The sequence below is a fragment of the Rattus norvegicus genome, chromosome 2 (assembly GCF_021556685.1).
Source record: "Rattus norvegicus strain SHRSP/BbbUtx chromosome 2, alternate assembly SHRSP_T2T, whole genome shotgun sequence".
Taxonomy (NCBI): domain Eukaryota; kingdom Metazoa; phylum Chordata; class Mammalia; order Rodentia; family Muridae; genus Rattus; species Rattus norvegicus.
In genome coordinates, this window is record NC_141535.1 from 149,833,678 (window position 1) to 149,860,638 (window position 26,961).

Consider the following 26,961-nt stretch of genomic DNA (forward strand, 5'->3'; position numbering starts at 1 on the left):
GTATTAACACATAAAGTGATTTGTTTTGATGCTATAATATTGTCAAACACTTTGGGGAGTATTGACTCGAAGTCGCTGAATCTATGGAGAGAAATAATCTCAGTTTAATCAGAACCTTCTCATGTTTTAGTTTTAAGGTGCAAGCATAAGCCTTTTAGGATTATTGAACATGTGGTGTATTCTCATTTTTTCTTGTAATCTTTGTTTTGGTAAACAGGTGGTGCTAAAGATGGTCACTGAGATAAAGAAGATTCCTGGAATTTCTAGAATTATGTATGACCTAACGTCAAAGCCCCCGGGAACCACTGAGTGGGAGTAATAAATGTGTTGTTGAAGAACTGTGTGCAATTGACGCTCATTAGAAACCACTTGTTAATGACATGCAGTACTGTGAAAAATGTTACTGAAGCAGCTCCTTCATATTCCAGGTCTCATAGCAGCTATCCATGGCTTAGTGTGGAGCTGAGGATGATTAAAAAGGAAGGAATCGTCTGGGTAAATAATCAAGGCACCATTGCCCAAATGCAGACAGGTTATTCTTGCTTTTGCCTCACTCTTATGTATGGATTCTTTTTTATTTTTTTGGATATTTTTAATTTACATTTCAAATGTTATTCTCTTATCCCATCCCCCTCCCCTTCTTCTATAAGGGTGTGCCGCTGCCCCCCCTCCCCGCCCCCTCATCCCCCTCCACCGACATAACCCCTTCACTGGGGGAGTCCAGCCTTGGCAGGACCATAGATTCTTGATACCTGTATATGATGATGGATGACTAGCTTCTGTCTGCTTGCCCACATCTAGAAACTGTTAGAAACAAAACACCCTTAAATCCTTAAATTACCAGCATGACTTACTGTGTGTGACTTTTGAAGAATCTGAATTTTTTTTAAATTTTTATTTTTTCTTAAACAAGTGAGGAAAACCTATTCATACCATACAAAGGTATAAGAAAATTGTCTTGACAATTTTTTTTTTTTTGGCATGATACAAGGAAAGTAAAATATAAGATGCCTCAAAGATGTAGCACACCAGGAATTTAATATGGAAGCACTTAGAGTTTGATGATGTCACAGCCATGAGTAAAAAGGAACTGACCGTGTTTCTTATAGATGCGTTCTTATAGACGTGTTTTTCACCGTCATCTTGTTAATATAGGCCAAGAGCTTCATCTGTCCAGCCTTGTGTCACCAGTTCCTACAGCTGTGCAGAAAGACTTCTTAATTTGTCCCCAAGGCCACTTCCATACTCTTCCCAAAAGAGGCTGTCTCGGAAAAGGTTAAGAGATGAGAACATGTTCCTTTTCTTTTGGGAGAGGAAATGTTTCTGTTCCTTAGGAAAGAGCTGTAGACGGACTCTCTGGGTCTGTAGACAGAAGTCTTGATGGGTGCAGCATATTTGCCAGCATCTTTTCTGCCAACTTCTGGAGAGGGTTCATGACCACTTGAATGCCATTGATGCCATTGCCAGTAGTTCTCATGGGTTCTTTATGACACACAAGCCTGAGAAAGTAGGCAGTACAAAGTTAAGGTCTTCTAAGAAATATTACCATGTTTTTCTCACTTGCTTTTACCCCAGGTTGCAGTCTGTTGTCGAAGATCTTTTCTATTACTCAAGCACCAATTTCTATTTAGGATTCAGTGTTAAATGAAAACAAAATGACATATAGCAGAAGTCATCTTTTTGGATAGTCTAGAGGATAGCCAGAAACTGCTGCTCAACCAAGGGGGAAGGATCTCTTAACAGCAGACATACACACTGGAAACAGTATTTGTCTTCTACAAAAGGTTAAGTGTTCATTGTCCCAGCGAGAAAGTTCTTTGTAAAAGGAAGATGTGATAGACTTAGGCAGATTGAGGGTTGTGTTATTTCTGAGTGGGAGCTGCCAAATACAGAATGTTTACCAAGGAATCAGTGCATGTTTGATTACATTAAAAACTTTGTTCTAGCAAGCATATCTGGTATAAACAGCAAGAATCAGGAAGGATATAAGATGTTCTTACCCTGAAGTTGGTTACTGCCATGGTCTGTGTATAGCTGGTCAGGTGATCTTTTGGAAGTGCTGCTTATTTGTGACTTTTGCATTCTGGACGTTGATGGTATATATAATATTCAGAAAGAGTTAAAATGTGCTTACTGTTTTTCTTACGTTTTCTCTTAGATGTCTTTATGTAATCTTTAATGCTGAAAAGAATTTCTCTAGAACATATCTGCACATGATATAGAAACTTGGTGAGACTAAGAGGATTTTCAGGTTTACTGTCTATTTTCCTATGTGGTCATTTTGCCTTGTACTGTATAGCTTACTTGATGTCATAGTAGTCCATGTGGGCCATTGAAAATAGTTACAGTCAAGGAGACAAACAAGCTCAACTTGGAAATGTGCCAGTGACTTTAAGAACCACCCTCCAGTTTTTCTTAGAGGAAGCCATCCTTCCATTAAGTGTATTCCAGCCCTAAAAGCATATGGCCTTGCAAGCTGTTTACTTTTTGCTTGGACTTCGTGCTTAGTAACATTTATCACTTGATATACTGGGCAGTTTTGGCTTACACTATTAGTTACTTGGATACTTGTCTGCATAATTGTGTTTTATTTCTTCATAACTATTAGAGTAAGAGAGATCTGTGAAAATGTGATTTATTCCCAAATTGGCAGACCAGAAAAATTTAAAAGTCAAATCAATAAATCCTAGTCCTATCTTATTGGACCTATCAGTGATGGTCTGTCCATGGGATATAACAACCTAAGTTTTTATTTTACCTTTTTTTTTTTTTTTTTTTTTTTTTTTTTTTTAGTTTTAAGAGTAATTTATTTTACTTACATGAGTACACTGTCACTGTCTTCAGACACACAGAAGAGGGAATCAGATCCCATTACAGATGGTTGGGAGCCACCATGTGGTTGGTGGTAGGAATTGAATTCAGGACCTCCGGAAAAGCAGTCAGTGGCTCTTATCTGCTAAGTCATCTCTCCGCCCCCTGACATAAATTTTGAGGACAAGCTTTTAGATGTATCTCAGTGATGGGATTATACTGTTTTATTTATTTTTTTGTTTTCTCTTCATCATATAGTAGCTACATGCAACCATAAATCATAATATTGATTTCATTGCTGTGTGGGGACTTAGCTTCTGATGGCCAATTTTGGAGAATAACTGAATTCTATTCTGTATAGAGAATGAGGGTATTCAGGTAAAATAGACAACACTGTTCATCCTACTGTTTTGCCTTGCTGTTAAGGAAGCATGGACCTGGAAAGGTCAGTTTAATCTTGTTGCCTCATCTTATGAAGTTCCAACACCAATCCAATGCTGAATAGTTACATTTGTCTCTTTGAAACAGGATTTATTTGGCTCATCCTCAAATTCATCATGTATTTGAGGATGGCCTTGAGTCTTCTCACCCTTGCCTACACCACCTCAGTCCTGTGCTCAGTTTATGTTACTGGTAATTGAACCCAGAACCATGTGTGTGTGCTTGGCAAGCACTTACCAATTGGGCCACATGCCTAGATGCATTCTTAGTTATAAGCAAGAAAAAGCATTAGCAGGATAGTGTTTATATAAACATTGATCTGTTGCCACCAGCTGAAGAACATACCATCAAGATTTGGTCATCTCAGATTCTTGAAAATGCTCACTTGCAGTGTTTGTAGACTGTCTCTTTACTATGTGTTTTTGGAAGAGCTGCTAGGATATGTTGCTGCTTTGACAACAGATAAGTATTTGTAATTGTTAACTGTTGGCAGAGCAGGAGTGCATTCAGGCTTTCTAATTCTCTGTTGAAGTTCTGCATACAACTAATCAGGAATAGATCCACTATCACAGTATCATCTCTTAACAGGAATTCTGGGGACCCCATTGCCTTTGAGAAATGATACCAACATTCTCACTCCCTGTGTTCTGACCATGCTTTCACTGCTCTTCTGCATGATCCTCACTCCACTCTCCGAGACTCTTTAGAGTGATGTTAGATGGCAAGCCTTCACTAATATTGCCTCAGTGATGGATACTTCTTTAATTAACCCAAGGTTTAACTGAGTACAGGTTAAATATTTTCGACTGGAGAATTCCCTCTTGTCTTGATTGAAGTAGCTGTACCAGATGGCAGAGGAAAACTATCTTTTACGACACGAAGCTTGCACGGCAGTAATGGCTTTTGCTGCATCTGTATCTACAGTTTTGTTGGGCCATCATTGGGAATTGAACCTGGATCCAGTTGTAGTATGTGAACATTTTAACAGCCCATAATGAGTCCCCAGAATATCAAGATGCCACCTTTCAACAGTAGGCACACTGTATACAGAAGAGTCAGCATCTCATGGAACTGTTCACCTTTTTAATTGGATCCCAACCATGGTTGCTGTCATCTGAGGATTTAAAAACTCAAATTTGACCAAATTGGGGTGTGTGTGTGTGTGTGTGTGTGTGTGTGTGTGTGTGTGTGTGTGTGTAGCATGCACACACACTAACACACAGTTACAAGTTTCTCAGAAAGAAAAAATTATTAAGGGACATAACTGGTCTCTTGTTAGAGTCAAACAGGTTAAGAATGTAGATGAGAGTCTTGCTGAGGTCCTCATTAGCTAAGTTTAGACCCTGGGTACTGACTTGGATCTGCTTGCGTCTATGTTCCATAGAAGGTAGACATACCAGTCTGTGTAGGGAATCTGAAGGGCAACTGACATGGTTATCCATGTTGAGATCTGTATACCCCATGGACTTATTCACCCTCTTTCTTCCTACTCTTTAGTTTTTCTTAGAAGAAATCTACCCCTGTGTTATAGCCACCTGCAATTCTGAGATTGCTCAGGTCATGAGCTAAGGCTGAGCTATCCCTACATAGCTGGAAACAAACAAACAAACCCCAAAACTTTAGGACCTGTGCCATTTGGTTATTAGCTATTAGAAATAGAGGCACCTTCCGACTAATCATTTAATGGCACCATTGTAATTTTCCTATTAAGGTCTTTGTTTTCTGTGAACCTTGTGGCAGCTTTGGAGTTTAATATTTAGAGTTAGTAAATACACAAAAGAGATTGGTTATTTCCTTCCTTCCTTTTGTGTTACATTCAGAAACACAAATATGAGTTGATTTACAAAAAGTGAATGTAAACATCCTCTGAAAATATTTTTTATAAAGTGCTACTTGTTAATTGAAATGAATAGTGTAGTTTTTGTGAATTGCTGTGTAATTGTTAGTGACTGCCATGTATTTTATGTTGCAATAATATTGACTATAAAATTGCTTTGCTAAATTAATGTGAAATGACTAAAATCCCTTCTGTCTTCAGTAAATTTCTGAAAGGAAGAAATGATGATTTCATAATTTGTCATTAAGTCTTGGTGTTTATGAAAAAAGAAAGCAAGAACCAAAGGACCTGACATGTTTATATTGTCAAAACATTGCATATATTATCAATGTTTGGATATATATATTTATCAATATACATATATATCAAGAGTTCTGGACAGTAAGCTTAGGTGTGTAGGAATATGTTGACATCATGTCCAGTGTTAACAGTGGACACAAGTCTTTGGGTTGTTCTGTAGTTAAATGGCCAACCAAAAGTATTAAAAGCACGTGTGCTTTTAAAATTAGCCACAAATGTTCTGAATATTAATTTTTTCTAAATATCCAGCTTCTCAAAATGCAGGGTTTACTAATTTAATGTATTTTATAGTGCTGCAAGTCAAACCCAGTGACTGATGTGCAAGCATTTGTCCACAGCTACATCATGAGCACTGGGTTCATATTTCTTTATAGGTGTGTTACGAATGGAGTAAAGTCATCTCCTGTCAGAGAGAATTAAAGGAAACCATGGGCAGACACACTGCTGACAGCCAGGGTACTCTGCCTTGTTAGTGGTTCAAACCTGTGACCTGGTATAGCCTTCTGCTAACCCAGAAAACAAATTCAACTTTGTTTTTGAGAAGTTTTTCTGAGTTTAAGTCTGGAGAGTTCATAAATCAAAACTGTCATTCTCCACTTTAAAAAAATACCATGTTTAACATGGACAAGTTTTGTTATTGTTCATTTTAAAAGTTATTTGTGATGTATATTACAAGACTTTATGTAGGTTAGATCCTAAGAAAAGAATTTAGAGATCCTTATCTAACCTTGCTATTAAGTTAAATCCTAACTTTGTCTTTAATTAGAATATTGTACCTGCATTGCTGTTCTTTTAGACATTATATCACTGCCAAATAGACTAATTTTTCTTTTAAACCATGTTAGTGAAAACCATTTAAAAATTCCCATTCATGTGGCTATGTAAAATAGAATACACAGGAGACCTTTGTCAAGGTATCTTTGTCTAATTTCATTGCAGTGTTTGGCATTTACTCTAATTTGTGGAATAAAAGTATTTAGCTAAGTGCAAGACATTTCCAACTTGTGATTCTTTCTAATGCAGCTTCTATTTATTTGATTATAATGGTGAAGACGTAATAAATTGAACTAATTTTTATAGCATCTTATTGGGAAAGTACCAAAAAGCCCATATACAGATGGCACACATACATTTAAGGACTGTTTACTCCACAAGCGTCTCTAAAATTTTGGAAAAATTTAAATACAAAGCTTAGGACACTGCAATATAAGAAAGGGAGGGAGGGAGAGAGTATGAGAGAGAGAGGGAGAGGGAGGGAGGGAGGGAGAGAGAGAGAGAGAGAGAAAGAGAGAGAGAGAGTGAGTGTGTGAAATCAAGCAAGTCAGGACGGTGAATCACCATTCACTGGTGATATTCTATGACAATTGACTCTAGAATGGATATTCTCCTTTTAAGATTTTGTTTTCAAAACTGTGTATTTGTGTGTGGCTGTATGTATGTGCATGAGAGTGCAGTGCCCTTGGAGATCAGGGGAGAATTTCAGATACTCAAGTTGGACCTAGCAGAGTTATGAGGCAGCAGAGAGTGTGCTGGGACCCAAGTGTCTAAGAGCAGGCTATGCAAAGTTACATAGTGGACAACTAGCTAAAGTGGCAAACTGCTCACATTCCAGCCCAGTAGAAAGTAGCATACGTATTACTTTTTAAAAACTGTAACATTTATCCCACCAAACTCGCCCCTATACTTCTCTTTTAAAATTAATGAACTCTTTTCTTAGTAATTGGAAAAAGTTGTTTTGTGTGACAAGGTTTTTCTGTGTAGCCCTGGCTGTCCTTAAAACAGGCCTCAAACTAACAGAAATCTGCTTGCCTCTGTCTCCTGAATGTTGGGATTTAAGGCGTGCACCAACATGCTGGCCTAGAATAACATTTTAAATAAAAGTTGAAATAAATGAAAACAATATTATTAATTGAAAACAATATTTCTGTCTGCCTTTTTCTCTGGTCTACTCCCTTGCAGAAGCAAAGTTAACCACTTCAGTCTCCAGATAGTTTTTCAAGTTTTTTATTTTATCATACCATTTTTCTGTTAAAATACCATGACCAGAAACAATACAGAGAAGAAAGAACTTATTTGGGTTTACGATTCCTGAGGTACACGAGTCCACTATGAGCCAAGTGTGGTAGTATACACCTTTAATCTCAGCACTCAGGAGGCAGAGGTGAATTTCAGGCAGTCCAGAGCTACATTAGTGAAACTCTGTCTCAAAGAAGCAAAGTACTGACCCTCCTGCTGGCAGAGCTAAGGCTCTACCTCTTCAAATGGAAGCAGTGAGCCCAGAGTGAAGGAAATGTGCAGCCTTAAACTCTAAGCCCACTTCCAGTGCTGTATTCCAGCAAGGCTGTACCTCCACCTCTGCCAAACAGTGCTACCAACTGGAAACCAAGCGTTTAAATGCCAGATCTTCTAGGTTCCTTTCTCATTCAGGACCACGTGTAATTCATACACCACCGACTCATGCAGAACTCTTTTTTCCATTAATTTAGTCACTTTATATCTTAATATCAGCACCCCCCCTCTTTCAGGTTCCACCTTCATACATCCCTTTCTCTGAGAAGGGAGAATCCCCCCTCCCCCATCAAGTCACTGCAGGACTAAGCACATCCTCTCCCACCAAGGCCCAGTTAGGGGAATGGAATCCACAGGCAACAGATTTAGAGACAGCTCCTGCTCCAGTTGTTGGGGTACCCACAAGAAGACCAAGCTGCACATTGGCCATATTTGTGCAGGGGGCCTAGTTCTAGCCCCTGTATGCTCTTTGGTTGGTGGTTCACTCTCAGGGAGCCCCCTAGGGTCCAGGTTAGTTGATTCCGTTGGTCTTCCTTTGGAGTCCCTGTCCTCTTCAGGTCCTTCATTCCTTCCCTCAACATTTGGGCAAGGCTTCCCAACCTCATCTAATGTTTGCCTGTGGGTCTCTGCATTTGTTTCTATGGGCTGCTTCGAGGAGCCTCTCAGAGGACAGTTATGGTAGGCTCTGTCTGAAATAGACATAACATTATTATTAATAGTGTCAAGGATTGATTCTTACCCATAGGTTGGATGTCAACTTGGGGCAGTCATTGGTTGGCCATTCCCATCATTTCTGTTCCATCTTCGCCTCTGCACATCTTATAGGTAGGACATATTTTGAGTTGAAAGTTTTGTGGCTGGGTTGCTGTCCTTAGCCCTCCCCTAGGAGGTTATAGGAAGTGGCCACTTCAGTATCCATATAGGAGTCTTAGCCAGAGTTGCCCCCATAGACACCCTGGGAGGCCCTCTCTACCCATCCCAGGTCACTGGCACATCCTAGAGATTTGCTGATAGTCATTCTCTTTCTCCTGTTCTCCTTTCACCTGATTCCCTCGCTGTTCCCTTCCTCATCCCCTCTCCTACCCAGTTACCTCTCTTTATCTACCTCCAATATCTATTTTATTTTCCCTTCTAAGAAAGATTTCAACCATCCTTCCTTGAGTCCTCCTTGTTATTTGGTTTCTTTGGGTCTGAAGATTGTAGCTCAGATTATCCTACACTTTATGACTATTATCCACTTAGCTGAATCAGTGCATAAAAACCATGGATGGCCTTTTGGATCTGGGTTACCTCACTCAGGATATTTTCTAGTTCCATCCATCTGGCCTGCCAATTTCATGAAGTCATAGTTTTTAACAGCTGAGTAGCATTTCCATGTGTAAATGAACCACATTTTCTCTGTCCACTCTTCAGTTGAAGAACATCTAGGTTGTGTCCAGTTTCTGGCTATTATGAATAAAGCTGTGATGAACATAGTTGAGCAAGTGTCTTTGTGGGATGGTAAAGAATCTTTTGAGTGTATGCCCAGGAGTGGTATAGCTGGGTATTGAGGTTTAGAACTATTCTCAACTTTCTGAGAAACCACCAAATTGATTTCCAGAGTGGTTGTACAAGCTTGCACTCCCAGCAGCAATGTAGGGATGTTCCCCTAGCTTGATAACATGTGCTATCTGTTGAGCTTTTGTTCTTAGACATTCTGATCAGTGTGAGGTAGAATCAGAGTTGTTTTGATTTGCATTTTTCTGATGACTAAAGACATTCAACATTTCTTTAAGTGTTTCTCAGCCATTAGAGATTCCTGTTGAGCATTCTCTGCTTAGCTCTATACCCCACTTTTTTTTTTTTTTGCTTTTTTTATTGGATATTTTCTTTACATTTCAAATGTTATCCCCTCTCCCCGTCTCCCCTCCAGAAATCTCCTATCCCATCCTCCTCCCCCAGCTTCTATGAGGATGCTCCCCTACTCAACCCACCCAGTCCCTCCTGCCTCACCACCCTGGCATTCCCCTATACTGGGGCATTGAGCCTACACAGGACCAAGGACCTCTCCTCCCATTGATGTCCAATAAGGCCATCCTCTGCTACATATGCGGCTGGAGCCATGGATTTCTCCATGTGTACTCTTTGGCTGGTGGTTTAGTCCCTGGGAGTTCTGGAGTGTCTGGTTGATGGATATTGTTGTTCTTCCTCTGGGGTTGTAAACCCCTTCACCTCCTTCAGTTCTTTCTCTATTTCCCCATTGGGCACCCCATTCTTAGTTCATGATTGGCTGCAAGCATCTGCCTCTGTATTTGTCAGGCTCTGACAGAGCTTCTCAGGAGACAGCTGTATCAGGCTCCTGTCAGCATGTACCTCTTGGCATTCACAATAGTGTCTGTGTTTGGTGACTATATATGAGATGGATCCTCAGGTTTGGCAGTCTCTGGATGGCTTTTCCATCAGTCTCTGCTCCACACTGTGTCTGCATATTTCCTCCTGTGAGTATTTTATCCCGCTTCTAAGCACTGAAGCATCCACACTTTGGTCTTCCTTCTTCTTGAGCTTCATATGGTCTGTAGATTGTATCTTGAATATTCCAAGCTTTTGGGCTAATACCTACTTATCAGTGAGTGCAAATCATGTGTGTTCTTTTGCGGTTGGGTTACCACACTCAAGATGATATTTTTTTGATTCATCCATTTGCCTAAGAATTTCAAGAAGTCATTGTTTTTAATAGCTGAATAGTATTCCATTGTGTAAATGTACCACATTTTCTGTATCCATTCCTCTGTTGAAGGATATATGTGTCCTTTCCAGCTTCTAACTATTATAAATAAGGCTGTTATGGATGTAGTGGAGCATGTGACCTTGTTATGTCTTGGAGAATCTTTTGAACAGATACCCATGAGTGGTATAGCTGGGTCCACAGGTAGTACTATGTCCAATTTTCTGGGGGAACTACCAGACTAATTTCTAGAGTGGTTGTCCCAGCTTGAAATCCCACCAACAATGGAGGAGTGTTTCTCTTTCTCCCCATCCTCACCAGCATCTGCAGTCACCTGAGTTTTTGATCTTAGCCATTCTGACTGGTATGAAGTGGAATTTCAGGGTTGTTTTGACTTACATTTCCATGATGACTAAGGTTGTTGAACATTTCCTTAGGTGCCTCTCAGCCATTCGATATGTACCCCATTTTTTAAGTTGGGTTATTTGGGTTGTTTGTGTCTAACTTCTTGAGTTCTTTATGTGTTTTTTAGCCCTCTGTCAGACGTGCAATTGATGAAGGTCATTTCCCAATCTTTAGGCTGTCATCTTGTCCTGTTGAATGTGTCCTTTGCTTTTCAGTTCCATGAGGTCTCATTTATCAATTGTTGATCTTAAAGCCTGAACCGTTGGTATTCTGTTCACGAAGTTATCTCCTGATAACTTCAAGGCTATTCTCCACTTTCTGTTTTATTCTTATATTTAATGTATGTGGTTTTATGTTGAGATCTTTGATCCACTTGGCTTGTATTTTGTGAAGGATAATATTGATAAAAGTATACATAAATATTGATCTATTGCAGGCTACTACATGCACACATAAAATTAGATCAGAACCATTTTTTGGAGATGCTCTCCATTGTATGATTTTTGCTTTTTTGTCAAAAATCAAGTATCTGTCAGTGTATGGATTTATTTCTGGGTCTTTGATTTTATTCTGTTGATCACCCTGTCTGTTTTTATACCAATACCATGCAGTTTTTATTACTATTATTCTGAAGTACAACTTGAAGGTAGGAATGGTGATAACTCCATAATTTATTTTATTATACAAGATTGTTTTAGCTATCCTGGAATTCTTATTTTTGAATAAAGAGTTGAGAATTGTTTTTTCCAAGTTCTTTAAAAATTGTGTAAGAATTTTTATTGGAATTACATTTGATCTGTAGATTGCTTTTGATAAGAAGACCATTTTCACTGTGTTAATCCTACTGATTCATGATCACGGGAGATCTTTCCATCTTCTGATATCTTCTTCAGTTTCTTTCTTCAGGGACTTGAAGTTTTGTCATTCAGTCTTTCACTTGCTTGGTTAGAGTTATACTGAGATATCTTAAGTCATATGTGACTATTTTGAAGGATGTTTTCTCCTTAACTTTTTTCTCGACCCATTTATCATTTGTATAAAGGAGAGCTACCAATTTCCTTGAGCTAATTTTGTATCTAGACACCTTGCTGAAGGTGTTTATTAGCTGTAGGAGTTTTCTGGTAGAACTTTGACAGTCACTTATGTATACTATTTTATCACCCATGCAGAACTACTCAATTCAATACTGTTTTCCAAAATAGGTACAGAACACCAACACAGTCTGACAGCAGTAAGTTAGAGGAAGTATGATTCACTTTAGATCATTTTCGTGACAGGGAAGCGTGATGGTTGGAGCTCTTGACTACGTTTGTAGCTTTGTGGTTGACTACATTTTGATAGCAGCCAGAAAGCAAATAGAGGATAGAAAGTAGGGCCTGTATGTAAGACCCTTCTTCAGTTACTGACTTCCTATACCTAGGCCTTGCTTCCTAAAGGTTCCATAACGTACCCTGTCAGCAGCACCAGCTAGGGAATTAGGCACGAGCTTACAGTGAATATTTCACATTCGAACGGTGTCAAGCATGATTAGTAAGTATTAGTAAAGTAGTTGGCTTTTCAGAGCCTCACTGGGCTCACGTGTTTTCTTTGCTTGGAGGCAAAGATAAGTCTAGACAGAATCTATCACTATTTCTGAAAGAGGCCTGAGTGCCTTAGACCTTCAAGGCTCAATCAAACAAGGCTGGGAGAGTGCAGAAAATATAGTCAGTGTGTTGACCAAGGAGTCTGGGCTCTGTACATGTGATCAAACACCCAAGATCATTTACATTTTTCTGAACTAAGGCTTCTTGAGTCAGAGTTGTGTGGAAATTATATTTCGCCTCAAAATACCATAAAAGAAATGCCACTGCTGCAAGTAATGACAACATTACTATTAAAGTGCCAATCAGTTTGAGCCTTAGAAACGTTCACCCACAACAGGACATCACTGCCTCATTAAGTCCTCAGTTTCTGAGGAAGACCTGTAGTAATGTATGTCCAGGATATGATATATTTCCTTTCCACAAGGTCTAAAGTAGATGATCATGGGTTTTGGTGCCTGTGTCTCAGAATGCATTTGCCATGGGATCTTTTTTTCATCATTTGTTAGAGGAAGAAAACCAAAAAATAACCTGTGGTGGTATCTGGGAAATGAGGCATTGAGCACCCATTAGTGTGCATTTCATAAGGCCTCTTCCTGTGAGAATGCTGAGGTGGCTTTTTGTCATCTTCATTTGATGTTTGTTGAATTTTGTGGCATTTGGAGAAAGCAGTCACTGTGCCCCTGATAGAAATAGACCAGTATTCTGAAGGTTCTCAAACTGGATACCAGATGTTGGTGCACAAATCAGAAGCTTCCTCAACTGGAATCTAATCCATTATGTAAGAAAGGGTAAGGAATGTGGAGACTATTTGAGAGTATAAAATAGTTTTAAAACATTAATATAAGGGTTGGGGAGTTGACTCAGAACTTAAGAGCCCTTGATACACTTCCAGAGGACCTAAGTTTGGTTCCTAGAACCTATGTCAGGCTGCTCATAACCATCTGTATTTTCCTCTCCAGAAGATCTAATAATTTCCCATGTGCTAACTTTATGCACACTGTAAAATTTTCTTTTGTGTTTTTACAGGTTAATTTAAAATTAGTAGTGAATGTGTTTTGTGTTTCTTTACGTAAACTATATGGATCCTGTGCATATAGGTGCCAGCTAAGCCAGAAGAGGATGTCAGATCCCTTGGAACTAATATTGAAAACTGCTGTAAGCTACTTAATGTGAGTACTGGGACCTTAATGCAGGTCCTCTGCAAGAGCACTGTGTGTACTCTTAACTACTGACCCGTCTCTCCAGCTGCTTATGTGTATTTTTGTTCTTAAGAACAAGACCTAAAAGGCTGTGCATTCCATCATGTGACTAGACCATAAATAACTCAAAATGTCTTTATTGTGTACTTTCAGTTTATTCTATGTCTTAGGACCATAAGGAAAGCTGTATTCATTTCCAGTGTACATCAATTTTGTATAGGTTTCTAGTGCATCTGGGAGCAAAGTGCTGTGGAGACAAATTGTGGTAACAGGGTCTACACTGATATCAAGATCTAATACGCTGGCTGGGCTGTTTCTTGAAATGTGGATGAGAGGGCAACTGGAGAGGACTGAAAGAACAGTAAATTGATCTTTTAAGACAGGTTTGTCTCTGAGATGAGTTTAGTAAGTAAGGACTAGAGGTATGGTGGCTCAGCACTAGAATTCAGGTAGAGTGGGGTTAGAGATGAGAAAGGAGAGGGGAAAGTGGGGAGAGAGAGAAAGAGGAGGGAGGAGGGAAGGAAGGGAGGGGAGAGATTAGAGGGAAGGAGGAAGGAAGAAAGGGAGGGAGGAAGAATTGTTTAGAAGAAACCAGAGTTATAAGCCTGAATCTATAGAGTGTATGCTGAGAGTAGTCCTACTTCTGGTGGTAAAGGATAAAGAAAATGGTATGTGCAAAAAAGTTCATTAAATATGTCTGGGCCTTACAGAATTTTTCAAGGTATTCTGTTAGTATCCTAGTCATCAATGACGTCATGAGATAGCATCACCTCTTTTGATACTTTATGATGAAGCAGGATACTGTTCCTTACTTTTGGAGTAGAGAAGATCATGGAGTTGGCTGCAGTGAGACTCAATGCTAAACAAGAGGGGGTAGTTTCTATAAATTAAAATGAGTCTTAAACTCAGAATCCACATTTCTGTCATTTATTGTTACAAAGCATATGGGGATTTTCTGAAGTTTCTTCTCAAAGGCTTACTCGGCTCCCAGTCCAGATCCACAAATTGCAGGTGATTGCAAGGCCTGTGATTGAGACATGAAAATTATGTAGCAAGTAGTGACAAGCCAAGTCCACTGGGACATACACATATACACTCAATCAAGGTGCTTCACTAAAAAGTGTGATTTCCACTCTAGTCAGTTTCTTAAAACTCATTAAAATGGCCAGCCAAAAGATATGCTTAGCTCTAGGATTTCTTGCATTTTTGTGGGCTGAATTGGGTGCTCAAAACAAAACAGAGGAACTACAATGCAGGTTGATGGCCAAGTTTAATTTGTCTGGATATGTAGATGCCAAAAACCATTCGCTTGTGATTGCAGGACTGTTTCCTATCCACTCCAGAATCATCCCAGTGGATGAATCTATTTTGGAGCCGGTGTCACCCATGTGTGAAGGGTAAGCTATCTCCTTTCTTGTCAATTCAGGTGGGGGGCTGGTGGTGAGCATGGGCTTGGGTCTTCAGCTGGAGTCTTGATGCTGTTCAGAACATCTGCTTCTCAGTGTTCTGTGGTGCAGCAGCAGCTAAGAGGGTGCTAGGTATGTAGACTTAGGGCTGCTGCCCAGAGTTGCAGAATCAGAACTTATGTTTTTATAAGACTCCTGTTGATTCATGAATGCACTGAGGTTTCACAAGGACAGATGCAGAATTATGTAGCATTGCAGCTTTACTATTTATTAGTAGAGACTAAAACTCTTTTCAGGAGAAGCACACTGCAGGGGACCACTGATTTATCCGAGCAAGACCTATCCTGGCAGGCTTTTGCCCATAGTGTTGGTGCTTCCACATTACCACCTCAGCAAATAAGATCCATGCCTGGGACTAGAATTTGCCACTAATGTGTTGTGAGAAATGCAAAGCATGGATCGGACAACTACTTGTAAAACACACACACACACACACACACACACACACACACACACACACACAAGAATGCCACAACTTAAATAAAGCAAAGCAAAGCAAAGCAAATTATCAATAAGTTTATTGTTATCAGAAAGCAACACTTTTCCTCTTTCTGTATTATTTCTTGTATTCATATAAAACATATTCTTATATTCACATGTATATATGTATATGTATGTATTGTCTTTGAATAGTTGAAACGTAATACAAACACAGTTTAAGCTGGAAATGTGACCTAACACAGCAGGCATTTCACTGAAGCTTCATGACCATTACTAGTGTCAGTGCACACTGTATATCTAGCATTTTCTGCAGCTCACATCTTCACTGATCACAGCTTTTCTTTCATATGTTTCATGCTCCAAGTTTGAGATGTCATTGTGTGAAGGGTGATAATCATCTCTACATATTCAGAAAATACAAAGGTTTACAATGAATCCCATCCCCAATCCCATGACTGTTTCCCACTCTTGCAGTGAAACAGAGGCCATGGAGGAAGAAGATCTGGGGCTTTACTTACAACTAGAGTACTGTAGAGTCAAGGGTTTACCACAAGAGTTTTCACTTCTTTAATTCCCAACAACTTAAATGATAACTTAGAGCTCATTGCAATACAACACACTGATAGTTTAGAAAAGGGATTACTTCATTTGTTCTACACCCTGCATTGGAACTTCTGAAGGTTTCTTTCCCAGCAATGTTAGATGATAAAAGTTAGTACACAGATTTCAAATTATGAATTTCCCTTCCTTAAAAATAATAGCTTATTACGTTGTAGTTGAAGGAGTGGAGAGAAGTAAATATGTCCTATTTAAAAGAATTTCCTAATTAGAATTATTTGGGGATTTGTTTAATTATTGAAATTAGGATTTGAGCAGCTACATCTTGGTCTTATAATGTTAAAAACACATTTCTTTAAAATTATATCTTTATGATTATTTTCCACAAGTCTTTATCAATATTTCCTTCTATCTATCCAATCCCAGTGCTTTTCAAACCTCTCATTATTACTCTTCCATGTAACTTACCTTTTCCCTTCAAGGGTCTATATAGTCTTCAGGATCTAAGGTCAAACTAAGCAATATTAATCTTTTATTTTCAATCATAAGCTTTAACTAACTGATTCAGAACCTCAACTTGGGGTTTGAAGAAATTTTGTTCTGAAATAAGCAACTTTAATGCAATACTAAGTTCCCAGTTGTCCATATATTAAAAGTACATAAAGCAGGAAGACTTTGTATTATTTTGAAAATGTTTCTCAAAAATTGGGAAAAATGAAATGGATACTATGTTTTGTTTAGTAGTCATAAATGGAGGATTTAGATATTATGAAATACTGTGAATCTCATAACCAAAATTAATCAATGAAGGAAAATTTATTCCAAATCCCAACTTTAGTGATTATTCTGTGATGATTTAAAATAATTTTCCTGCTCATCCTTAAAATGCTTCATATGCAGCATTAATTACAGAAAGTCTTCATACTGCGCAATCCACTTGCAATTGTTTTCTTACTGCTGCGTTGTATTCTGCATGATTGTTTTGTAATGATGGAAAATATTCGTATACACTTGAGGTTCTGTCTGTGAACATATTAGTTTGTGCTGGTTTACCAGTACTGTGAAAACCTCTGTACTGCCCTTTGGGGATGGATAGCTTTTTCCCTGTGGGGAGAGTGCTTACTTCTCAAGGGTTGGAATTACTAGTTCAAAGAAGGCGAATATTTTTCTAGCTCTTAACATTTTCTTTCTTTTAAAAAAGATACAGCTACATTTCATTTAAAAGTTGACTATTTCACTGTTGTTAGTCTGGAAACATCAGAAGAGGAGTGGTGTCTTTCTGTGCTGTAGTGTCTCCTGCTCAAGCCTCCTCACTGCACCGCTCTGCCCTCATCTCCCCTAATCATTGATTTGATTCCATTCCTTGATAATAACATGTTCCCCTGTCACAGACTCCCATCACTGCCTGAACTTCCCTTCTTCTTTCTCTGTGCCAGCCTCTAAGCCTCAACCTGGCTGGGTGCCCCTCCCCTATGGAGTTCATTGTTCCTCATCTATTTAGATGGCTGCTTTTACTATCTTGTGTTGTAACTGCTTGGCTAATTTCCTCTGCTTATTCTTTTACTATCGGGTGATACTGAGAAGCCAAAGAACTACCTCCTATATGAAAATTCAGTGACATGGACGGGAATTCCATTATTCCAAAAAGATATTTATTATTGATATGTTTTTAAAGATTATTCGATTTAATTTTTATGTGCGATCCTTCACACATTTTTATTGTTTTGCTCTGATTTATCTATGTGTGCCATGTACATGTTTGGAGCTTCTGGAGGCCAGAAGAGGATACCAGATCCTCTGAAACTGCAGTTAGGAATAGTTGTGAACATCCATGTGGGTGCTGGGAATTAAACCTGGATCCTCTGCAAAAGCAACGAGTATTCTTTCTTTCTTTTTTTTAAAATGTTGTTTTTTGTTTTTGCTTTACTTTCTTCTTCTTTTTTTTAAAAAAAATTATTAGATGTATTTCTTTACTTACATTTCAAATGTTATTCCCCTTCCCAGTTTCCTGTCCATTAGCCCCCATCCCCTCCACTCCCCGTCTCCCATACGGGTATATCCCCCCATACATCCTCCTTACTACTCCCCCCCTATATTCCCCTGCACCTTGGCAGGACCAAGGGCTTCCCCTTCCACTGGGGACCCAACAAAGCTCTTCTCTGCGACATATGCAGTTGGAGCCCTGGGTCAGTCCATGTATAGTCTTTCAGTAGTGGCATTGTTCTTATGGGGTTGCAAGCTTCTTCAACTCTTTCAATACTTCGTCTAATTCACCCTAAGGGGTCCTGTTCTTAGTTCAGTGGTTTGCTGCTAGCATTGATCTCTGTATTGGACATGCTCTGGATGTGTCTCTCAGGAGAGATCTATATCCGGTCCCTTTCAGCATGAATTTTTTAGCTTCATCCATCTTATCTAGTTTTGGTGGCTGTGTGTGTGTGTGTGTGTGTGTGTGTGTGTGTGTGTGTGTGTGTGTGTATATATATATATATATATATATATATATGCTACATGTGGGGCAGGCTCTGAATGGCCGTTACTTGAGTCGCTGCTCTAAACTTTGCTTTCATATCCCCTCCTATGGATATTTCCCCCCCCCTTTTTTTTCCTTTTTTTTTTTATTAACTTGAGTATTTCTTATATACATTTCTTTTTTTTTTAATTTTTTTTATTAACTTGAGTATTTCTTTTTTTTTTTATTAACTTGAGTATTTCTTATATACATTTCGAGTGTTATTCCCTTTCCCGGTTTCCGGGCAAACATCCCCCTCCCCCCTCCCCTTCCTTATGGGTGTTCCCCTCCCAACCCTCCCCCCATTGCCGCCCTCCCCCCATAGACTAGTTCACTGGGGGTTCAGTCTTAGCAGGACCCAGGGCTTCCCCTTCCACTGGTGCTCTTACTAGGATATTCATTGCTACCTATGGGGTCAGAGTCCAGGGTCAGTCCATGTATAATCTTTAGGTAGTGGCTTAGTCCCTGGAAGCTCTGGTTGCTTGGCATTGTTGTACATATGGGGTCTCGAGCCCCTTCAAGCTCTTCCAGTTCTTTCTCTGATTCCTTCAATAGGGGACCTATTCTCAGTTCAGTGGTTTGCTGCTGGCATTCGCCTCTGTATTTGCTGTATTCTGGCTGTGTCTCTCAGGAGAGATCTACATCCGGCTCCTGTCGGTCTGCACTTCTTTGCTTCATCCATCTTGTCTAATTGGGTGGCTGTATATGTATGGGCCACATGTGGGGCAGGCTCCGGATGGGTGTTCCTTCAGTCTCTGTTTTAATCTTTGCCTCTCCCTTCCCTGCCAAGGGTGTTCTTTTTCCTCATTTAAAGAAGGAGTGAAGCATTCACATTTTGATCATCCGTCTTGAGTTTCGTTTGTTCTAGGGATCTACGGTAATTCAAGCATTTGGGCTAAAAGCCACTTATCAATGAGTGCATACCATGTATGTCTTTCTGTGATTGGGTTAGCTCACTCAGGATGATATTTTCCAGTTCCAACCATTTGCCTACGAATTTCATAAACTTGTTGTTTTTGATAGCTGAGTAATATTCCATTGTGTAGATGTACCACATTTTCTGTATCCATTCCTCTGTTGAAGGGCATCTGGGTTCTTTCCATTTTCTGGCTATTATAAATAAGGCTGCGATGAACATAGTGGAGCACGTGTCTCTTTTATATGTTGAGGCATCTTTTGGGTATATGCCCAAGAGAGGTATAGCTGGATCCTCAGGCAGTTCAATGTCCAATTTTCTGAGGAACCTCCAGACTGATTTCCAGAATGGTTTTACCAGTCTGCAGTCCCACCAACAATGGAGGAGTGTTCCTCTTTCTCCACATCCTCGCCAGCATCTGCTGTCACCTGAGTTTTTGATCTTAGCCATTCTCACTGGTGTGAGGTGAAATCTCAGGGTTGTTTTGATTTGCATTTCCCTTATGACTAAAGATGTTGAACATTTCTTTAGGTGTTTCTCAGCCATTCGGCATTCCTCAGCTGTGAATTCTTTGTTTAGCTCTGAACCCCATTCTTTAATAGGGTTATTTGTTTCCCTGCAGTCTAACTTCTTGAGTTCTTTGTATATTTTTGATATAAGGCCTCTATTTGTTGTAGGATTGGTAAAGATCATTTCCCAATCTGTTGGTTGCCGTTTTGTCCTAACCACCGTGTCCTTTGCCTTACAGAAGCTTTGCAGTTTTATGAGATCCCATTTGTCGATTCTTGATCTTAGAGCATAAGCCATTGGTGTTTTGTTCAGGAAATTTTTTCCAGTGCCCATGTGTTCCAGATGCTTCCCTAGTTTTTCTTCTATTAGTTTGAGTGTGTCTGGTTTGATGTGGAGGTCCTTGATCCACTTGGACTTAAGCTTTGTACAGGGTGATAAGGATGGATCGATCTGCATTCTTCTACATGTTGCCCTCCAGTTGAACCAGCACCATTTGCTGAAAATGCTATCTTTTTTCCATTGGATGGTTTTGGCTCCTTTGTCAAAAATCAAGTGACCATAGGTGTGTGGGTTCATTTCTGGGTCTTCAATTCTATTCCATTGGTCTATCTGTCTGTCTCTGTACCAATACCATGCAGTTTTTATCACTATTGCTCTGTAATACTGCTTGAGTTCAGGGATAGTGATTCCCCCTGAAGTCCTTTTATTGTTGAGGATAGCTTTAGCTATCCTGGGTTTTTTGTTATTCCAGATGAATTTGCAAATTGTTCTGTCTAACTCTTTGAAGAATTGGATTGGTATTTTGATGGGGATTGCATTGAATCTGTAGATTGCTTTTGGTAAAATGGCCATTTTTACTATATTAATCCTGCCAATCCATGAGCATGGGAGATCTTTCCATCTTCTGAGGTCTTCTTCAATTTCTTTCCTCAGTGTCTTGAAGTTCTTATTGTACAGATCTTTTACTTGCTTGGTCAAAGTCACACCGAGGTACTTTATATTATTTGGGTCTATTATGAAGGGTGTCGTTTCCCTAATTTCTTTCTCGGCTTGTTTCTCTTTTGTATAGAGGAAGGCAACTGATTTATTTGAGTTAATTTTATACCCAGCCACTTTGCTGAAGTTGTTTATCAGCTTTAGTAGTTCTCTGGTGGAACTTTTGGGATCACTTAAATATACTATCATGTCATCTGCAAATAGTGATATTTTGACTTCTTCTTTTCCGATCTGTATCCCCTTGATCTCCTTTTGTTGTCTGATTGCTCTGGCTAGAACTTCAAGAATTATATTGAATGAGTAGGGAGAGAGTGGGCAGCCTTGTCTAGTCCCTGATTTTAGTGGGATTGCTTCAAGTTTCTCTCCATTTAGTTTAATATTAGCAACTGGTTTGCTGTATATGGCTTTTACTATGTTTAGGTATGGGCCTTGAATTCCTATTCTTTCCAGGACTTTTATCATGAAGGGGTGTTGAATTTTGTCAAATGCTTTCTCAGCATCTAATGAAATGATCATGTGGTTCTGTTCTTTCAGTTTGTTTATATAATGGATCACGTTGATGGTTTTCCTTATTAAACCATCCCTGCATGCCTGGGATGAAGCCTACTTGATCATGGTGGATGATTGTTTTGATGTGCTCTTGGATTCGGTTTGCCAGAATTTTATTGAGTATTTTTGCGTCGATATTCATAAGGGAAATTGGTCTGAAGTTCTCTTTCTTTGTTGTGTCTTTGTGTGGTTTAGGTATAAGAGTAATTGTGGCTTCGTAGAAGGAATTCGGTAGTGCTCCATCTGTTTCAATTTTGTGGAATAGTTTGGATAATATTGGTATGAGGTCTTCTATGAAGGTTTGATAGAATTCTGCACTAAACCCGTCTGGACCTGGGCTCTTTTTGGTTGGGAGACCTTTAATGACTGCTTCTATTTCCTTAGGAGTTATGGGGTTGTTTAACTGGATTATCTGTTCCTGATTTAACTTCGATACCTGGTATCTGTCTAGGAAATTTTCCATTTCCTGAAGATTTTCAAGTTTTGTTGAATATAGGTTTTTATAGGAAGATCTGATGATTTTTTGAATTTCCTCTGAATCTGTTGTTATGTCTCCCTTTTCATTTCTGATTTTGTTAATTTGGACGCACTCTCTGTGTCCTCTCGTTAGTCTGGTGAAGGGTTTATCTATCTTGTTGATTTTCTCAAAGAACCAACTTTTGGTTCTGTTGATTCTTTCTATGGTCCTTTTTGTTTCTACTTGGTTGATTTCAGCTCTGAGTTTGATTATTTCCTGCCTTCTACTCCTCCTGGGTGTATTTGCTTCTTTTTGTTCTAGAGCTTTTAGGTGTGCTGTCAAGCTGCTGACATATGCTCTTTCCTGTTTCTTTCTGCAGGCACTTAGCGCTATGAGTTTTCCTCTTAGCACAGCTTTCATTGTGTCCCATAAGTTTGTGTATGTTGTATCTTCATTTTCATTAAATTCTAAAAAGTTTTTTATTTCTTTCTTTATTTCTTCCTTGACCAGGTTATCATTGAGTAGAGCATTGTTCAATTTCCACGTATATGTGGGCATTCTTCCCTTATTGTTATTGAAGAGCAGTTTTAGGCCGTGGTGGTCCGATAGCACGCATGGGATTATTTCTATCTTTCTGTACCTGTTGAGGCCCGTTTTTTGACCAATTATATGGTCAGTTTTGGAGAAAGTACCATGAGGAGCTTAGAAGAAGGTATATCCTTTTGCTTTAGGATAGAATGTTCTATAAATATCCGTTAAGTCCATTTGGCTCATGACTTCTCTTAGTCTGTCGACATCACTGTTTAATTTCTGTTTCCATGATCTGTCCATTGATGAGAGTGGGGTGTTGAAATCTCCCACTATTATTGTGTGAGGTGCAATGTGTGTTTTGAGCTTTAGTAAGGTTTCTTTTACGTATGTAGGTGCCCTTGTATTTGGGGCATAGATATTTAGGATTGAGAGTTCATCTTGGTGGATTTTTCCTTTGATGAATATGAAGTGTCCTTCCATATCTTTTTTGATGACTTTTAGTTGGAAATTGATTTTATTTGATATTAGAATGGCTACTCCAGCTTGCTTCTTCTGGCCATTTGCTTGGAAAGTTGTTTTCCAGCCTTTCACTCTGAGGTAGTGTCTGTCTTTGTCTCTGAGGTGTGTTTCCTGTAGGCAGCAGAATGCAGGGTCCTCGTTGCGTATCCAGTTTGTTAATCTATGTCTTTTTATTGGGGAGTTGAGGCCATTGATATTGAGAGATATTAAGGAATAGTGATTATTGCTTCCCGTTATATTCATATTTGGATGTGAGGTTATGTTTGTGTGCTTTCATTCTCTTTGTTTTGTTGCCAAGACGATTAGTTTCTTGCTTCTTCTAGGGTATAGCTTGCCTCCTTATGTTGGGCTTTACCATTTATTATCCTTTGTAGTGCTGGATTTGTAGAAAGATATTGTGTAAATTTGGTTTTGTCATGGAATATCTTGGTTTCTCCATCAATGTTAATTGAGAGTTTTGCTGGATACAGTAACCTGGGGTGGCATTTGTGTTCTCTTAGGGTCTGTATGACATCAGTCCAGGATCTTCTGCCTTCATAGTTTCTGGCGAAAAGTCTGGTGTGATTCTGATAGGTCTGCCTTTATATGTTACTTGACCTTTTTCCCTTACTGATTTTAATATTCTTTCTTTATTTTGTGCGTTTGGTGTTTTGACAATTATGTGACGGGAGGTGTTTCTTTTCTGGTCCAATCTATTTGGAGTTCTGTAGGCTTCTTGTATGTCTATGGGTATCTCTTTTTTTTAGGTTAGGGAAGTTTTCTTCTATGATTTTGTTGAAGATATTTACTGGTCCTTTGAGCTGGGATTCTTCACTCTCTTCTATACCTATTATCCTTAGGTTTGATCTTCTCATTGAGTCCTGGATTTCCTGTATGTTTTGGACCAGTAGCTTTTTCTGCTTTACATTATTTTTGACAGTTGAGTCAATGATTTCTATGGAATCTTCTGCTCCTGACATTCTCTCTTCCATCTCTTGTATTCTGTTGGTGAAGCTTGTATCTACAGCTCCTTGTCTCTTCTTTTGGTTTTCTATATCCAGGGTTGTTTCCATGTGTTCTTTCTTGATTGCTTCTATTTCCATTTTTAATTCCTTCAACTGTTTGATTGTGTTTTCCTGGAATTCTTTCAGGGATTTTTGTGTCTCCTCTCTATGGGCTTCTACTTGTTTATTTATGTTTTCCTGGAATTCTTTCAGGGATTTTTGTGTCTCTTCTCTATGGGCTTCTACTTGTTTATTTATGTTTTCCTGGAATTCTTTCAGGGATTTTTGCGATTCTTTCAGGCATTTTTGCGATTCCTCTCTGTAGGTTTCTACTTGTTCTCTAAGGGAGTTCTTCACGTCTTTCTTGAAGTCCTCCAACATCATGATCAAAAATGATTTTGAAACTAGATCTTGCTTTTCTGGTGTGTTTGGATATTCCATGTTTGTTTTGATGGGAGAATTGGGCTCCGATAGTGCCATGTAGTCTTGGTTTCTGTTGCTTGTGTTCCTGCGCTTGCCTCTCGCCATCAGATTATCTCTAGTGTTACTTTGTTCTGCTATTTCTGACAGTGGCTACACTGTCCTATAAGCCTGTGTGTCAGGAGTGCTGTAGACCTGTTTTCCTCTCTTTCAGTCAGTTATGGGGACAGAGTGTTCTGTTTTCGGGCGTGGAGTTTTTCCTCTCTACAGGTCTTCAGCTGTTCCTGTGGGCCTGTGTCTTGAGTTCACCAGGCAGGTCACTTGCAGCAGAAAAGTTGGTCCTACCCGTGGTCCCGAGGCTCAAGTTTGCTCGCGGGGTGCTGCCCACGAGCTCTCTGCGGTGGCAGCAACCAGGAAGATATGCGCCGCCCTTTCCGGGAGCCTCCGCGCACCAGGGTTCCAGATGGCGCCTGGTGTTTTCCTCCGGCGTCCGAGATGTGTGTGCAGAGTGCAGTCTCCTCTGGCTTCCCAGGCGTGTCTGCCTCTCTGAAGGTTCAGCTCTCCCTCCCACGGGATTTGGGTGCAGAGAACTGTTTATCCTGTCTGTTTCCTTCAGGTTCCGGCGGTGTCTCAGGCGCAGGGGTCCTGCCGCTCCTGGGCCCTCCCCTACGGGAACCCAGAGGCCTTATACAGTTTCCTCTTGGGCCAGGGATGTGGGCAGGGGTGAGCAGTGTTGGTGGTCTCTTCCGCTCTGCAGCCTCAGGAGTGCCCACCTGACCAGGCGGTTGGGTCTCTCTCTCACAGGGTCTGGGGGCAGAGAGCTGCTGCGGGCCGGGATCCGCGGGTGTGGGACTTCCGGCAAACACAGAACGTGCCCGGTCCTAGAGGAATTCTGCTTCCCTGTGTCCCAAGCTCACCAGGCAGCTTTCTTGCAGCAGAAAAGTTGGTCTTACCTGTGGTCCCGGGGCTCAAGTTTGCTCGTGGGGTGCTGCCCACGGGCTCTCTGCAGCAGCAGCAACCATTTTTCCCCCTTTTAAGAAGGAGTGGGAGCATCTGCATTTTGGTCATCCTTTTTCTTGAGCTTCCTGTGGTCTGTGCATTGCATCTTGGGTAATTCGAGCTTTTGGCAACAAGTATTCTTAAATATTGAGTCATCTCTCCAGTGTCCTGTTGTTGGATATTTAATAAAAAGATTTACTGAACAGACGACAAAGTTAAATATCTATAGAAAATTTTAAGTCATAATAAATTTTAATTTTAAGGCATATTGGGGTACTTGTCTTTAGTAAGTTAAAATGTGCTTTAATGTTGAAGAGAGAAAGAAGAAAATAGAATAGTTGACAAATATAGGGGGAATTGACAAAAATGTGATATTGAACTGTAATATTGATTTTTAATGTCTAGAGAATTAAAAGCCTAATGCATCATGTTTCTGTTTATAGGTGAGAACCAATAAATATTCCTCAATATTAAAGCTAAAATCTCAGAGGGGGGTCACTGCAATTGCAGCTGTATTACACATAATCTTGTAATGCTTTAATGCTTTACTCTACTCCTGCTCTAAGTGGCTCAATGTATTTTAGGATTTCTATAACTATAATTAATGTTCAGAACAGCATAGGTCAAAGTAAGGAGAAGAATTGTATAGCCCCCAAGGACTCCCAGTGAATGGAGAAAATATGTTTAAAGAGACTGTTGTGTATCTGCTGGTGAAGAGCATTTTGACTAGAGGAGAGATAATTCACCATTTGAGAAAATCACAGCATATAACAGATATATGGTAAAAAAAAAGTATCCAAAGGTTGCTTCCCAAGATTACTAATCGATAGTGAATATGATTCACTTGAATAGTTTAAGCTTGTATTGCCATTTGTGAAAAATTGATGCATGCAGCCAACTCTGATACCTGCTGTTGCTGCAACAGGAAGCTGTAATCCCTCACTTAACTGAAGCTCCTTCCCTGAAGAGCCCCCACCTCAATAACCAGTGCCTCACAAAAGCTTTTCCTTTCCAGGTTTAACTTTCGGGGTTTCCGCTGGATGAAAACCATGATCCACACCATCAAGGAGATTAATGCGAGGAAAGACATTTTGCCCAACCACACTCTGGGTTATCAGATCTTTGATTCCTGCTATACCATCTCCAAAGCAATGGAATCATCTTTGGTGTTTCTTACAGGGCAGGAAGAATTCAAACCCAATTTTAGAAACAGCACTGGATCAACTCTGGCAGCAATGGTTGGAGCAGGGGGATCATCCTTGTCAGTTGCTGCTTCAAGAATTCTGGGGTTGTATTACATGCCTCAGGTATGTCAGGATATTGTGCTGAATAGTTACTTGTAAAGAAATAGAAATGGGGGCAGGAGAGATGGCTAAGAGGCTAAGAGTACTTGTTCTTGCAGAAGACTCACTTTCAGTCCCCAGAACTGATAGGATAGTTCACAATCATCTGAAACTCCAGTTCACCGCCCCCCCCCCCCCCCTTTGGCTTTCATGGGCTTCCTTATGCATGCAGTGCCATAAACTCATGCAAACACA

The 26,961-nt window shown here is 39.8% G+C and overlaps 2 protein-coding genes across 6 annotated transcripts in view; both read left to right on the plus strand.

Annotated features, from left to right (window-relative positions):
* The window catches only part of Gmps (guanosine monophosphate synthase), a 47,721-nt gene extending 47,383 nt beyond the window's left edge, over positions 1-338 (plus strand). For all 5 annotated transcript variants that reach the window (XM_087619470.1, XM_087619469.1, XM_087619468.1 and 2 more), the window contains 1 exon segment: positions 218-338. In XM_087619470.1, coding sequence (XP_087475596.1) covers positions 218-319 — 102 coding nt within the window. In that variant the 3' untranslated portion in view covers positions 320-338.
* Positions 339-11,622: 11,284 nt separating this feature from the next.
* Positions 11,623-26,961, plus strand: part of Vom2r44 (vomeronasal 2 receptor 44) — a gene marked incomplete at its 3' end in the record, with an annotated part of 48,406 nt that continues 33,067 nt past the window's right edge. The window contains 3 exon segments of the mRNA NM_001415021.1: positions 11,623-13,539; positions 14,891-14,966; positions 26,439-26,730. Coding sequence (NP_001401950.1) covers positions 14,956-14,966; positions 26,439-26,730 — 303 coding nt within the window. The 5' untranslated portion in view covers positions 11,623-13,539; positions 14,891-14,955.